Raw genomic sequence first — 15,537 nt, forward strand, 5'->3', positions numbered from 1 at the left:
CAGACACATGTTTTTAATATACAATTTTAATATAGAATTATAATTAATATAACATGTAAAAAACTGCAAATGCTTAAATGTATGTAATGTACTGATTACATTTTTTTTTATGAAAGAAAACAATATAGGATTACGTAATATAAAACATACAAATAAGTAATAATGTCTGACAGCAATACAAAGTAAATCATTAAACACATCAGGAGAAACTTGGCCCAAAAGCTACAAAAATAATAGAAAGCTGTTATCAATATTATCCTCATTAGTTACTGAGGAAAGTAGTACTATTGATGTTATAAAACATCTGTATATGGCAAAACCCCATAGGAACAGATCAGAAATGTCATCTTAAACTACAGATAGGAAACAGATTGGGACACAAGAAAAAATATGGAAATGGGAAAATCCCATTGAAAAAAAGCAGCAGCATAACCCATCCCATTTATCATCATAATAAGAACATTACAAATATATTCCACCATTTACTCAAAGCTAAAGTTCATGGTCTGGAAAACCATCTAGATATGGTTGCAAGAGAATAGAGGTGTGAGGCCTGGCTTTGGATTGGAACCGTAGCTCTTTAGTCCAGCTTCTTTGGTGAATCTCTTCAGTCTAGGATCTGTGGTGGTTCTCTTCAGTCCAGCTTCTGTGGTGATTCTCTTCCGTCTAGATTCAGTGGTGATTCTCTTCAGTCTAGGATCTGTGGTGATTCTCTTCAGTCTAGGATCTGTGGTGGTTCTCTTCAGTCCAGCTTCTGTGGTGGTTCTCTTCAGTCCAGCTTCTGTGGTGGTTCTCTTCATTCCAGGTTCTGTGGTGGTTCTCTTCAGTCCAGGTTCTGTGGTGGTTCTATTCAGTCCAGGCTCTGTGGTGGTTCACTATCTCTCTGAGGGGATGTGTCACTGGGTGAGTCTCTCACATTCTGAACAAACACACACTTTATACACCACTTCATAAAATGACACACACACACACACACACACACACACACACACACACACACACACACACACACACACACACACACACACACACACACACACACACACACACACCTACTGCCTGGATGTCACTCTGGTGACCTGGTATTCTTCTTCAGAGATGTGCACTTGTTACTGTTAGGGTCAGAATGGACACTCTGTATAGAGAAAGAGAGAGTGAGTGAGTGAGTGAGTGAGTGAGTGAGTGAGTGAGTGAGTGAGTGAGTGAGTGAGTGAGTGAGGGAGGGAAATGCATGAGCACTTTGAGACACCTCTATCATTTTCTCTAAACAAACACATAATAAGAGACTTACTGCCAGAGAGTCGTAGTCAGGGGACATGGTCCTCATGTTCAGACCTGTGTAAGTGTCACTGTTACAGTCAGGATGGACACTCTGTAGAGAGAGAGAGAGAACATGCTAACAGCAAAAATAGTGTGAAAGAGACTGTCGTGATACAGTAGATTAATGTCACCAGGTGTGAAGGTGGAGGTGTAACTGATATAATCACCTGTGTGTCTGTTGTGGCATCACTTTCTCCTGTGTATCTCCTGTAAAGAGGAACAGAGTGAGTTATGCTCTCTACTGACCTCTAGTGGAGGTTAATATACATTTCATATTTAACCCTGGCTAGAAAATCCTCACCTCTTCAGAGTGCAGTAGATGGTGAGGAGCAGAGCTCCAGCAGTCAGGACAGCCCCCACCCCCATTACAGGAACCCAGGGAAACACTGCTGCAGGATTTACTGGGTTTAAGTGTCAAGAGGTTAGAACACATATCTGCTTGTATTTATTATGGATCCCCTTTATGTCCAGCAAGATTAAGCCAGTTCTACCATTTTAAAACATTACAATACACTCACAATAGATTTCACAACACATTAAGTGTGTGACCTCAGGCCCCTACTCTACTACCACAGATATACAATACACAATCCATGTGTACATGGGTTTATATTTCATACCTGTCAAATCTGTCATCTCACAGAGCACCAGAAATAGACAAAACATGACATACTTACACATGACATTAATATGGACAGGGATGGAAGTCTCTGTCCCTTTAATGTTGCTAGCTTCACAGTAGTATTCTCCTCTGTCCTCAGAGCTGATGTTAGTGATGCTGTAACTCTGTCCTGATGCTTTTGGTGAGGTTACGTTCTTCTTGTACCAGGTATATATGTCCACAGGTGGGTTGGCATCACTGCTGCAGGTCAGAGTCACTGAACTGCCCTCCACTATTCCACCAGAAGGACTGACTGACACTGAGGTGTTCTTTGGTCCATCTGATGTAAAAGACAGTGGATTTAAAAATAAATACAATTTGATCAGGTAAAAAATATTACACAAATTGTCCACAAATGTACTTTTCCACACAATGACTTTTAGCTCCATCCTCTTATTGAAGATGATCAATTCAAGTATCATGTGGAGCCAATATCTGTCACTACAATGTTAATATACCAAACTAAAGGTTTAAACCCCATGTACTTACATGTGACAGTGAGAGGCTCTTCAGCAGAGGGGAGATCCTCATGTCCTTCTACAGAACAGGAGTATCTGCCTGTATCCTCACTGCTGACTGAGAAAAGGATATAGACAGGAGAGGAGGTGTTGCTGTTTGGTATAGGCTGTCCATTCTTATACCAACTGTAGACTGTGATGGGGTCCAGTGTACAGTTGGTTCTACATCTCAGTGTGACATTCTCCCTATCTGACACAGATGTAGGATCCATCTCCAACACAACATCTAGAGTAAAAGGAAACACATCATTATTCTCCTCCTATTTATGTCCTCTTATGTGAAATACTACACTTGGTATTTTTCCATCTGATACCACTACTGTGTCTGTATGACTTCCCTGAATAAGGTCATTACACTAATAGATGTGAGATGAGTGACAGATTACCTGAGACAGTCAGGGAGACAGGTGAGCCAGCAACCATTTCTCCAGATGTTATTAATCTGAACCTGTACCCAGCAGAGTCACTCAATCTCAGGTCTGTGATTCTCAGGGTACAGTCACTCTCCTTATCCCCAAGGTACTCTATATGACCCTCATACCCTGGCACTGAGCTCAGATCTTCAGGATCCCTACCAGACCATTTAGTAAACCAGAAAGCTTTTTTGATCTCATGGTAACTAGGATATGTATAAGAGCAGGATATGTCCACTGTTGTCCCCTTCAAGGCACAGATACTCTGATGGGTGTAAGTCACACTCCAACACTTCTGACCTGAAATACAAGAAGACAATATAACACCTTATATAAATCTTTCATTACAATATCTACCGGTATAAATTGATGTTTTAATAAAGTAGAAAAAACAGGCACGTTTAACAGTGTACATTCCTGACAGCCATCATTTGTGAATAATGATAAATATTAATTGATTAATTGGCATAAGTCTCACAACCTGAAAAAAATTTATGATATTTTTTGTTTTTAAACACACTCACACACTGCAGGAGAGAGGAGATCCTCATGGCCTTTTACAGCACAGGAGTAACTGTCTGCATCACTAAAGGAGTCTGAGTCCAGTCTGGAAGTGTCCTCCTTTACTTTGTGTCCGTTCTGGTACCAGATGTAGGTGGGGTTGTCAGTCAGAGTACAGGTGGTGATACAGGTCAGTGTCCTCTTCCCTGCCTCTGTGGCAGGAGTCACCTTCACCCTCAGGTCTGAATACAGAGTCAATGACAATAACATCATTAAGTATTAAGTATAAAATAAAAAGAAACCAACAGTGAATATACATCTATGAGTATGATCATTAGTTCAGTGTTACCTGTGACAGTCAGAGTTGTTCCAGGGAAACTGTGTCCCCATCTTGATGTCTGTGTGTTGAATATGAACTTGTACTCAGCAGAGTCCTCCTCTCTCAGATCTGTGATTCTCACCGTGGACTGACCTCTCTCCTTCTCTCCAACAAACTCCACACGACCTGCATACCCTGGGTCTGTAGTTAGGTCCTCAGGGATCAACTCATCCCTCCAGCTGTCACTCTGTTTTGGACTAAACCAGAGTGATGATGTGATATTATAAAGACTGAAATAAGTACAGGATATGTTCACTGATGACCCCTTCAAGGCACAGATTGTCCTCTTGGTGTAAGACACTCTGTTGCAGTCCTGACCCTGGACACCTAAAACATAATGGAGTCACATGAGTACATTATACAGTATTTTCAGTTATTTTCATAAAAGCCAAGACCTATCAAATTACACTTTGAGACCAAAAGGACGTAGTACAACATTTTGTAAAAATTCTGTAATAGATTCCATATTAGATTCACGCTCACACACTGCAGGAGAGTGGAGGTCCTCATGGCCTTTTACAGCACAGGAGTAACTGTCTTCATAGTTACTGGAGACTGGGTCTTTGTACTGGGGGGAGGTGCTCTCATCTAGATGTTGTCCGTTCTTGTACCAGATGTAGGTGGGGTTGTCAGTCAGAGTACAGGTGGTGCTACAGGTCAGTGTCTTATCCTGATGTCCACCAGTCACCTTCACCTGAAGACCTGACTCTAATACAAAGATGGAAGAAATCCTATGTTATACAGACCATCATACATACACACCACAACAATTGTCCAGAACTAAATGGAATTCAACAGTTTAACTGTATTGAATGTAACTGTACCTGTGACAGACAGAGTGACTCCAGGTTCGCCAGTATATAGAATGTAACTGTACCTGTGACAGACAGAGTGACTCCAGGTTCGCCAGTATATAGAATGTAACTGTACCTGTGACAGACAGAGTGACTCCAGGTTCGCCAGTATATAGAATGTAACTGTACCTGTGACAGACAGAGTGACTCCAGGTTCGCCAGTATATAGAATGTAACTGTACCTGTGACAGACAGAGTGACTCCAGGTTCGCCAGTATATAGAATGTAACTGTACCTGTGACAGACAGAGTGACTCCAGGTTCGCCAGTATATCTCCATTTCCCAGTCTGATCTGTAAATCTGAATTTGTACGTAGCTGAGTCACTCTCTCTCAGGTCTGTGATTGTCAGGGTGTGTTCATTCTCTTTATCCTTACGGTACGTCACACGTCCTTTGTAGTCTGGGTCATCACTCAGACTTACAAGACCCACAGCATTATACTTAGTGAACCAGAAGGTTGTTGTGACTGTATAACCACTGGGATATGTGTAAGAGCAGGTCAGCTCCACTGTTGACCCCTTCAAGACACAGATACTCTGAGTGGTGTATTTCACACTCCAGCCATCCTGACCCAGTACAACTGAAACACAGTCACACAACACAATGGTATCAGAATGAAGACAAGGTATATTGGCTCATACTGAAGGTAAGGTTTGTCCACACTTTGTTGCCATAGTTCCTGATTTGAGTGTGAATGGAAACCACAGATAAACATCACTCAGAGAGGTGTGAAAGATAACTATTTAAAGTGAAGTGGAGACACCTAACAAAGCACACCAGAATAACATTATGATTCTTATCCTTTTAGAAATGTCTGTAGATTGATAAACAGAGCAATTAAAAGATAAGAATGAGACCGTACCTGCTACAGACCAGAGAAAGACCACCAACACACTTCCTGCTGTTCTCAAGGCCATTGTTGCATCTCCCACCCTGCAGTCTTAGAAACATAAACAACAACTCACTCTATAGCTGGTGATTAACTCCACCTGATACATGAACCAGGCTCATATTGTATTGTGTTATATTGTGCTATATGGTTGTCTATGTGAATACTGTTGGTCTGTAAGTTTATTTCACTATGTATGTAATATGTGTGATGTGTTGCATGTCTGAAACGTCCCTTTTTCAGGACCCTGTCTTTCAAAGATAATTTGTAAAAATCCAAATAACTTCACAGATCTTCATTGTAAAGGGTTTAAACACTGTTTCCCATGCTTGTTCAATGAAACATAAACAATTAATGAACATGCACCTGTGGAACGGTTGTTAAGACACCAACAGTTTATAGACTATATGCAATTAATGTCATAGTTATGAAAACTTAGGACACCAAAGAGGCCTTTCTACTGACTCTGAAATACACCAAAAGTGTTTGGCATGCTGCAAGGAGGCATGAGGACTGCAGATGTGGCCAGGGCAATAAATTGCAATGTCCGTACTGTGAGATGCCTAAGACAGCGCTACAGGGAGACAGGATGGACAGCTGATCGCCCTCGCAGTGGCAGACCACGTGTAACAACACCTGCACAGGATCGGTACAACCGAACATCACACCTGCAGGACAGGTAAAGGATGGCAACAACAACTGCCCGAGTTACACCAGGAACGCACAATCCCTCCATCAGTGCTCAGACGGTCCGCAATAGGCTGAGAGAGGCTGGACTGAGGGCTTGTTGGCCGGTTGTAATGCAGATTCTCATCAGACATCACCGGCAACAACGTCGCCTATGGGCACAAACCCACCGTCGCTGGACCAGACAGGACTGGCAAAAAGTGCTCTCACTGACGAGTCGCGGTTTTGTCTCACCAGGGGTGATGGTTGGATTCACGTTTATTATCGAAGGAATGAGTGTTACAGTGTACTCTGGAGCAGGATCGATTTCGAGGTGGAGGGTCCATCATAGTCTGGGGCGATGTGTCATAGCATCATCGGACTGAGCTTGTTGTCACTGCAGGCAATCTCAACGCTGTGCGTTACAGGGAAGACATCCTCCTCCCTCATGTGGTACCCTTCCTGCAGGCTCATCCTGACAGGAATGTCAGTGTTCTGCCGTGGCCAGCGAAGAGCCTATTGAGCACGTCTGGGACTTGTTGGATCGGAGGGTGAGGGCTAGGGCAATTCCTCCCAGAAATGTCTGGGAACTTGCAGGTGCCTTGGTAGAAGAGTGGAGTAACATCTCACAGCAAGAACTGGCCAATCTGATGCAGTTCATGGGGAGGAGATGCACTGCAGTACTTATTGCAGCTGGTGGCCACACTAGATACTGACTGTTACTTTTTATTTTGACCCCCCTTTTGTTCAGGGACACATTATTCCATTTCTGTTAGTCACATGTCTGTGGAAATTGTTCAGTTTATTTCTCAGTTGTTGAATATAGTTATGTTCATGCATATTGGAGCTCGAAGCCTGAGATGTTCACTGTACCCTGCAATCACACCTGCAACCCTGTGCATGTGACTATTAATTAAACTATCTGAATCTTTATTATTTTCCCCTTACCCTACCTCCCCTCCTCTAAATGGAGTTAACTAATGACAAACAACACAGACAAAATGTTGTGTTACTATCCTGGTGGGGCCCAAAACATTAATTCCCATTCAAAATATGTTTTTCCTAACTACTAACCCTAATCTTAAACCTAACCTTAAACCTTAAACCTAAACCTAACTTTTAATCCTAACCCTCAACCAAAAATAACATTTTCCTTGCGGGGACCTATGAAATGTACCTACTTGTCCAACTTTTCCTTGTTTTACTGTCCTAGTAAAACCATACAAACGTACGTACGCACGCACGCACACACACACACACACACACTGAAATGTCTCTGTCATCATTTCCTATTTCCAGATTCTAAACATCAGAATAGTGATCACTAAACTTGATTTGGATTAAAATTTCTACTTCAACGAGTCTGCAACTTTGGACATTCTGCTTTACTCCGGGCCAGACCCTGATCCCCGGCAACAGAGTCAAGCGAGCAGGCATCCTGACGAGATTACGTCGGTCATCAAATAGACCCCCAAATGGACCAACAAACTGGAAGAGCTCGAGACTCTCCTGTCAACAGGACCTGAATAACTGTAATATATGTTTCTCAGAGTCGTGGCTGAACGAGGACATGGATATACATCTTGTTGATTTGTCTACACTCTTAGAAAACAAATGGTGCTATTTAGAACCTTAGAGGGTTATTTGGCTCTCCACATAGGATAACACTTTGAAGAACCCTTTATCTTTCCAAGTTGAACATTTTTCGATTCCATGTAGGACCCTTTCCACAGAGGGTTCTACATGTAACACAAAAAGGTTCTACCTGGAAACAAAAATAATTCTACCTAGAACCAAAAAGGGTGGTCCTATGGGGATGTCGTGACATTGTATTAGTTAATGTGACGACTGTTGCTCATCGAATGATTAAAGGTTTCTAATTGCGTGATTAAATGAATCAAGTAATTATTAACTCATTAACCCGTGGTACCATGGGTAAATTTGTTTAATTGAGTTTCTATTTCCCAAATTAACTCAAAGAATATCAGAATATTGATTTTACAACAGTCACTAATTAATCAGTTACCTCTACAGTCTCATTCTGAACGTCGCATAATCCGGGAATCTGCACGGACCCGGGTCTCACCAATGAGTTCGTACCACACCAATCTTAGTTGAGTATTTATTTACTAAAAAGCTAAAATGATGATAAAAGATGCACATACACAAAAACACATCATAGGCTATTGATTAGAACTTAGTATAACGGGCCAACACACTATGGCGCATGTTACCCAAAATGGGGATTTAAAAGAGAGAGAAAAAGAGAAAGTACCCGAGAAAAATATACATTTGGGTGAATTTCTCAGCTATGCTTAATTTAACCCTTGCCCCAAACTGACGCTCTTATGGGTCAGAATATAATGATGTAATTACATGTGGGAGGTCTCAGATGGGAAGTTCCGTGTGGACCGTTTAGGCTGCTCAATGACGCACTTCTCTGGCGCAACTCTCTCGTTGTCCTCACGATGTCAGTGTCCTTTTTGGCTTAGTGGTCTGTTTCCTAGCCCTTGCTCTGGAAGGGGTCTTCTGAGGACAGACAGCTCTGTAGCTCAGAGCTCACAGCGTAGGAATGAAACAGTGTAGATACCACAATTCGATGGAGAGTGGAGGCTAGGTGGTCCTTGAATTCATCCGATTAGACACAGCTACTCATCTGTAGCTTGGGTAGAACATATTTCTTTGTCTTCAAACTTGGGTTGAGTTTTGGGTTCGTTGACTTTTTTAGACCTCGGCTGCAGCTTGGGTCACTTAGTCTGATATGTTTATTCTTCACTCACAGGTTTTATACCCTCGGGTCAGAAGTGGGCGTAACCGCCTTTAGGCCAATTCTCTGGGCGTACCAAGTCAACTTCTTAAGGTATAGGGGGCAGCATTTTCACTTTTGGATAAATAGCGTGCCCAATTTCAACTTCCTGCCACTCATGCCAAGAATATAAGATATGCATTTTATAAGTAGATTTGGATAGAAAACACTCTGAAGTTTCTAAAACTGTTTGAATCATGTCTTTGAGTATAACAGAACTTATGTAGCAGGCAAAGCCCTAAGGACAAACCTTTCAGATTTTTTTTTTGGTCTCTGTCTGTTCAATGACTTTAGATTAATTAGGAGTTCGTTTTCAGTTTCTACCGCTTCCACTAGATGTCACCAGTCTTTGGAATTTGGTTGAGGTTATTCCTTTGAGAAATGAAGAAGTACGGCCATCTTGGAAATGGGTAACACTGTTGAGAGTTGCGCAAGACTTGAAAAGTAGCTTTGTTTGTTGTCTTCCTGTAATGAACACAGATAGACCCGTCTTCAATTTGATCGATTATTAACGTTTTAAAATACCTAACGTTGTATTACAAAAGTAGTTTGAAATGTTTTAGCAAAGTTTACAGGTAACATTTGAGATATTTTGTAGTGATGTTGTGCAAATTGGAAGCAGTTTTTTTCTGGATCAAACGCGCCAAATAAATGGACATTTTGGATATATATGGACGGAATTAATCGAACAAAAGGACCAACTGTGATGTTTATGGGACATATTGGAGTACCAACAAAAGAAGCTCGTCAAAATGTAAGGCATGTTTTATATTTTATTTCTGCGTTTTGTGTAGCGCCTGCAGGGTTGAAATATGCTCTTTGTTTACTGTTGTTTACTGTTGTGCTATCATCAGATAATAGCTTCTTATGCTTTCACCGAAAAGCCTTTTTAAAATCTGACATGTTGGCTGGATTCACAATGAGTGTAGCTTTAATTTAGTATCTTACATGTGTGATTTAATGAAAGTTAGATTTTTATATAATTTTATTTTAATTTGCCGCGCTGCATTTTCCCTGGTTATTGACCAAGTGGGATGCAAGCGTCCCCTATCCTAGAGAGGTTAAGAGAGAGGCAAGGTCTAGATTTGACTCAAATCCAATTTTGGACAACTAACTTCACATTTCATCTTCACCAAAACATTCTCTTTGATTTGGACATTTTCCACACAACATCAAACATATACTAGGAAAACTCTTAACGTTACAATGTTTTTGTAATAACGCCATCTATTAACCCTTAATAACTAAACAAAAATGACATACATTTTCATATTCCATCTATAGTCGTGACCACCATTGTGGCTGACGGAAACCATTGATCCAAAGTCCCTTTATTTCATGTTTAATGTTCTGAGGCTGGTTCTCCATAGGGAGAGGACAAAGGAATGTTGTCTGTGGTCTAAGATTTACCATGGGCGTGAGGGGTCATAAAACCCCTACATCTACCTATCCCTTGAGATCCCTTCTCCTCTGGTGGGGATGAATTCTCTCTGCAGGATTGTGGTCATTGGTAACCTGAGCCGAGCAGGACAGTCATGACAGTGACAACTGAAGAACACTTTTGGAACCTCACCTGTGCAACTAGGGGCAACAACACTCTAGTATACCTATGCTCTAAACATGCATAAAATGCCCTCACTTGCCCTCCCTTTGGCAAATCAGACCATATCTTTATGCTTCCTGATTACAAGCAAATCAATGCAGATAGCCCGGTTAGCCAATGTGCGGGAGCTCTGGTTGGTCGGGCCAATTGAGGTAGTATGTACATGAATGTATAGTTAAAGTGACTATGCATATAAGATAAACAGAGAGTAGCAGCAGCCATGTTAACTTCTTGGATATAGGGGGCGCTCTTTTAATTTATGGATAAAAAAAGGTGCCCGTTTTAAGCGCAATATTTTGTCACGAAAAGATGCTCGACTATGCATATAATTGGCAGCTTTGGAAAGAAAACGCTCTAAGGTTTCCAAAACTGATACAAAGATATTATCTGTGAGTGCCACAGAACTCATGCTACAGGCGAAACCAAGATGATACCTTAACCAGGAAATGGGCAGAATTTTCGAAGCTCTGTTTTCTATTGTCTCCTTATATGGCTGTGAATGCGCCGGGAATGAGCCTGCCCTTTCTATCATTTCTCCAAGGTGTCTGCAGCATTGTGACGTATTTGTAGGCATATCATTGGAAGATTGGCCATAAGAGACTACATAAGAGACAGGCATTTTCTCCTGGGATTCAGAGGGGATAGCAGACTTCCACGAATGATATATCATCGAAGAGATATGTGAAAAACACCTTGAGGATTGGTCCTAAACAACGTTTGCCATGTTTCAGTCGATATTATGGAGTTAATTTGGAAAAAAGTTTGACGTTTTGAAGACTGAATTTTCGTTTTTTTTTGGTAGCCAAACGTGACGCACCAAACGGAGCAATTTCTCCTAAACAAATCATCTTTCAGGAAAAACTGAGCATTTGCTATCTAACTGAGAGTCTCCTCATTGAAAACATCTGAAGTTCTTCAAAGGTAATGATTTTATTTGAATGATTTTCTGTTTTTTGTAAAAATGTTGCCTGCTAATGCTAACGCTAAATGCTATGCTAGCATGCTACGCTAGCTGTTACACAAATGCTTATTTTGCAATGGTTGAGAAGCATATTTTGAAAATCTGAGATGACAGTGTTGTTAACAAAAGGCTAAGCTTGAGAGCTAGCATATTAATTTCATTTCATTTGCGATTTTCATGAATAGTTAACGTTGCGTTATGGTAATGAGCTTGAGGCTGTATTCACGATCCCGGATCCGGGATGGCTCGACGCAACAGGTTCAATATGTTGACTATTCTATATGGAATGTTTATAATATCTTAGAATGTGTTGCCTTGACCCTCTGAGTTCTACATGGAACAGGTCAAAGTTCCATTTACATTTGGTCAATTCCATGATGTTATTTTCTCGCCCTGATTGGTTTCACCTGTCCTTGTGCTTGTCTCCACCCCCATCCAGGTGTCGCCCCTCTTCCCTATTATCCCCTGTGTATTTATACCTGGGGTCTCTGTCTTTTTGTTGCCAGTTCGACTTGTATGTTTTTTAAGTCATTCACCGTGTTTTCCCGTACTCCTGCTTCTATTCTCTTTTTGCTAGTCCTCCCGGTTTTGACCCTTGCCTGTCCTGACTCTGAGCCTGCTTTCCTGACCACTCTGCCTGTCCTGACCCTGTTCCTGCCTGCCGACCTGTACCTCTGCCTCCCTCTGGATTACCAACCTCTGCCTGCCTTGAGCTGTCTACTGCTTGCCTCTTTTGGAACATTAAACATTGTTACTTCAACAGGCTGCTTCTGGGTCTTACCTTGATTTGTGATAGTTATTGTATTCTGCTAACCCATTCCAATCACTCAACATCAGCTGCATCAAAGTGCTAGTGTTCTAGACTAGAGTTCTCCCTACTGGCATCTCAACATTACTGCACCACCTTAATAATAATGTCCTCAATAATGTTGGGGTAATAACAACATTACAAACTGGAAATGAATCAGATAGAATGGTGAAACACAACAGTGGCTACATGACAAAGTCCCATTTAAGCACCAACACACTGATGTCTGTAGTAGTATAACATGTCACTATCATATTATGTTACACTGTTGACCCTTGTGTACAGTACTGGTAGTAGCATTAGTTAGCAGAGACATCAGTATCATCATCACCATAGTCTGCTGTATTGACTGCTGCTGTCCATATACTGTATAGTCTAATGTAGCCTGTTATCTATATATAGTCTATTGTAGCCTGTTATCCATATATAGTCTAATGTAGCCTGATATCCATGTATAGTCTAATGTAGCCTGATATCCATGTATAGTCTAATGTAGCCTGTTATCCATATATAGTCTAATGTAGCCTGTTATCCATATATAGTCTAATGTAGCCTGTTATCCATATATAGTCTAATGTAGCATGTTATCCATATATAGTCTAATGTAGCCTGTTATCCATATATAGTCTAATGTACCGTGTTATCCGTATATAGTCTAATGTAGCCTGTTATCCATAAATATAGTCTAATGTAGCCTGTTATCCATTTATAGTTTAATGTAGCCTGTTATCCATATATAGTCTAATGTAGCCTGTTATCCATATATAGTCTAATGTAGACTGTTATCCATAAATATAGTCTAATGTTTGGGCCAAATGAAAGCTGGTCCAAATGAAAGCTGGTCCAGACTGGGCAAAATCTCAACCAAACACCGACGTCTATGATTGGTTCAGATTTGGTCCGGACCAGACCAAAAACCAACGTCCCCGAACGTGGAAATCAGGTCCAGAATGCACCAAAAAACATCCAGTCCAGACAGGACCAACAAAAGACCTCCAAAAGGTGTCAGTGTAGGACAGTGCTTACTGAGGTACAGCCTACAGTGTTGTCTGAAATTGAATTTCAGGAATGCCCATCTATGTTGTAGGTCTACCATTTGTAAAACAAATGGGGGTGTTTTCTACCATGTCGGCCTGTTCTTACGGGGGTGTTTTCTACCATGTCGACCTGTTCTTACGGGGGTGTTTTCTGCAGTGATGAGACTCTCCAACAACACCCTGGAGAGGAGCGCTGCAGTGATGAGACTCTCCAACAGCACCCTGGAGAGGAGCGCTGCAGTGATGAGACTCTCCAACAACACCCTGGAGAGGAGCGCTGCAGTGATGAGACTCTCCAACAACACCCTGGAGAGGAGCGCTGCAGTGATGAGACTCTCCAACAACACCCTGGAGAGGAGCGCTGCAGTGATGAGACTATCCAACAACACCCTGGAGAGGAGCGCTGCAGTGATGAGACTCTCCAACAACACCCTGGAGAGGAGCGCTGCAGTGATGAGACTCTCCAACAACACCCTGGAGAGGCACGCTGAGAACGGACAAGATAAATATTTTGCATCCCTGTCGTTGACAAAGTGGTTACTGCTTATCACAGGGTGGAATCAGAGCTCACCTAAAAGCCCCACTGGTTGAGAGAAATTGTCATTGTTTTTAGGCAGAATTATGTGAGGTTTTCTGTGTTGTTGGATGTGGGTCTTGGTCAGTTTATCTCAGAAAATGCTGCCCTCGTCAATCTGCCACCATAGACCTAATCCTATGCAAGCCGGCCTTGTGTTTCATGTTAATACTACTGCTAAACACAACCCACCATCACTGTGTCTCATGTTATTACTACTCCTAAACACAACCCACCATCACTGTGTCTCATGTTAATACTACTCCTAAACACAACCCACCATCACTGTCTCATGTTAATACTACTCCTAAACACAACCCACCATCACTGTGTCTCATGTTAATACTACTCCTAAACACAACCCACCATCACTGTGTCTCATGTTAATACTACTCCTAAACACAACCCACCATCACTGTGTCTCATGTTAATACTACTCCTAAACACAACCCACCATCACTGTGTCTCATGTTAATACTACTCCTAAACACAACCCACCATCACTGTGTCTCATGTTAATACTACTCCTAAACACAACCCACCATCACTGTGTCTCATGTTAATACTACTCCTAAACACAACCCACCATCACTGTGTATCATGTGAATACTACTCCTAAACACAACCCACCATCACTGTGTCTCATGTTAATACTACTCCTAAACACAACCCACCATCACTGTGTCTCATGTTATTACTACTCCTAAACACAACCCACCATCACTGTGTCTCATGTTAATACTACTCCTAAACACAACCCACCATCACTGTGTATCATGTGAATACTACTCCTAAACACAACCCACCATCACTGTGTCTCATGTTAATACTACTCCTAAATCTCTTATGAAGCATCAACTCATCACTCTCACTCTTACTGTCACTCTGTTGCTCTCAGAGCTCTTAAAATAGCATAAAGTCTACATGTGAAACACCATGTACAATGTACTTCCCATCTTTTGTAGCACACAATATAGCTCAGTATTTGTCAAGGGGGCCAATCATTTTGATTGTTACTGTAAATCCAACAATTCGATTAACATGTAAAAATACAAAATACATGTATACACACACACACACACACACACACACACACACACACACACACACACACACACCTCACACACACACACACATGCACACACACAGTCATACTTGACCCTGTTATACTTTGATAGTGAACATGACCCTATTGAATGGAGATCTGGGTATTACTGTTGAAACAACAGTCCAGGGTCAGTATTCACAAAGTGTATCAGAGTAGGAGAGCTGATCTGGGATCAGTTTAGCCTTTTAGATCATAATTATATGGACCGTCTGAGACACTTTATGAATACAGGCCCTGATGTTACAACCAGAACACAGTTCAAAATAAACCAACAAGTACAAAGATACAGGAAGTCATGTGATGTTTGGATAAAAACATCAAAACTAAAACTATATTTCAAGATATCGTCAAGTGGACTTACAGAGTGAAGTGAAGGGGAGAGGTCTTGAACAGTCAGTCAACGTACTGTTACTGCGTGGAAACAAGAAGTAGTCTACTG

At 41.5% G+C, this 15,537-nt stretch overlaps 1 protein-coding gene across 3 annotated transcripts; it reads right to left on the reverse strand.

Annotated features, from left to right (window-relative positions):
* Positions 1–14: 14 nt before the first annotated feature.
* LOC116371287 (sialoadhesin-like) lies at positions 15–15,537 on the reverse strand. Of its 3 annotated transcripts, none has more exons than XM_031820175.1 (15): positions 15,460–15,537; positions 13,557–13,903; positions 5,509–5,586; positions 4,882–5,226; positions 4,276–4,500; positions 3,763–4,119; positions 3,437–3,655; positions 2,886–3,212; positions 2,471–2,725; positions 1,998–2,261; positions 1,622–1,709; positions 1,488–1,527; positions 1,292–1,372; positions 1,053–1,135; positions 15–883 (listed from the first exon to the last, which is right to left on the reverse strand). In XM_031820175.1, exons 3-14 carry the CDS (start codon positions 5,561–5,563, stop codon positions 1,067–1,069), a joined length of 2,325 nt encoding a protein of 774 aa, XP_031676035.1. In that variant the 5' UTR covers positions 5,564–5,586; positions 13,557–13,903; positions 15,460–15,537; the 3' UTR covers positions 15–883; positions 1,053–1,066. The 3 variants fall into 3 exon arrangements, with proteins under 3 accessions (XP_031676035.1, XP_031676034.1, XP_031676033.1); XM_031820174.1 differs by having other exon boundaries at positions 1,057–1,135; positions 1,622–1,721; XM_031820173.1 differs by having other exon boundaries at positions 1,622–1,721.

Source organism: Oncorhynchus kisutch, unplaced genomic scaffold (assembly GCF_002021735.2).
Source record: "Oncorhynchus kisutch isolate 150728-3 unplaced genomic scaffold, Okis_V2 scaffold3072, whole genome shotgun sequence".
Taxonomy (NCBI): domain Eukaryota; kingdom Metazoa; phylum Chordata; class Actinopteri; order Salmoniformes; family Salmonidae; genus Oncorhynchus; species Oncorhynchus kisutch.

What these genes read in the sequence shown, in the direction of transcription:
- LOC116371287 (XM_031820174.1), bottom strand. Translation starts at nt 5,563, where the DNA reads ATGGCCTTGAGAACAGCAGGAAGTGTGTTGGTGGTCTTTCTCTGGTCT. An exon ending in TCTCCTCTCTCCTGCAGTGT is followed by an intron (nt 3,213 to 3,436) that starts GTGAGTGTGTTT and finishes CTTGTATTTCAG; the next exon opens with GTCAGAAGTGTTGGAGTGTG. An exon ending in TGTCCATATTAATGTCATGT is followed by an intron (nt 1,722 to 1,997) that starts GTAAGTATGTCA and finishes ACTTAAACCCAG; the next exon opens with TAAATCCTGCAGCAGTGTTT.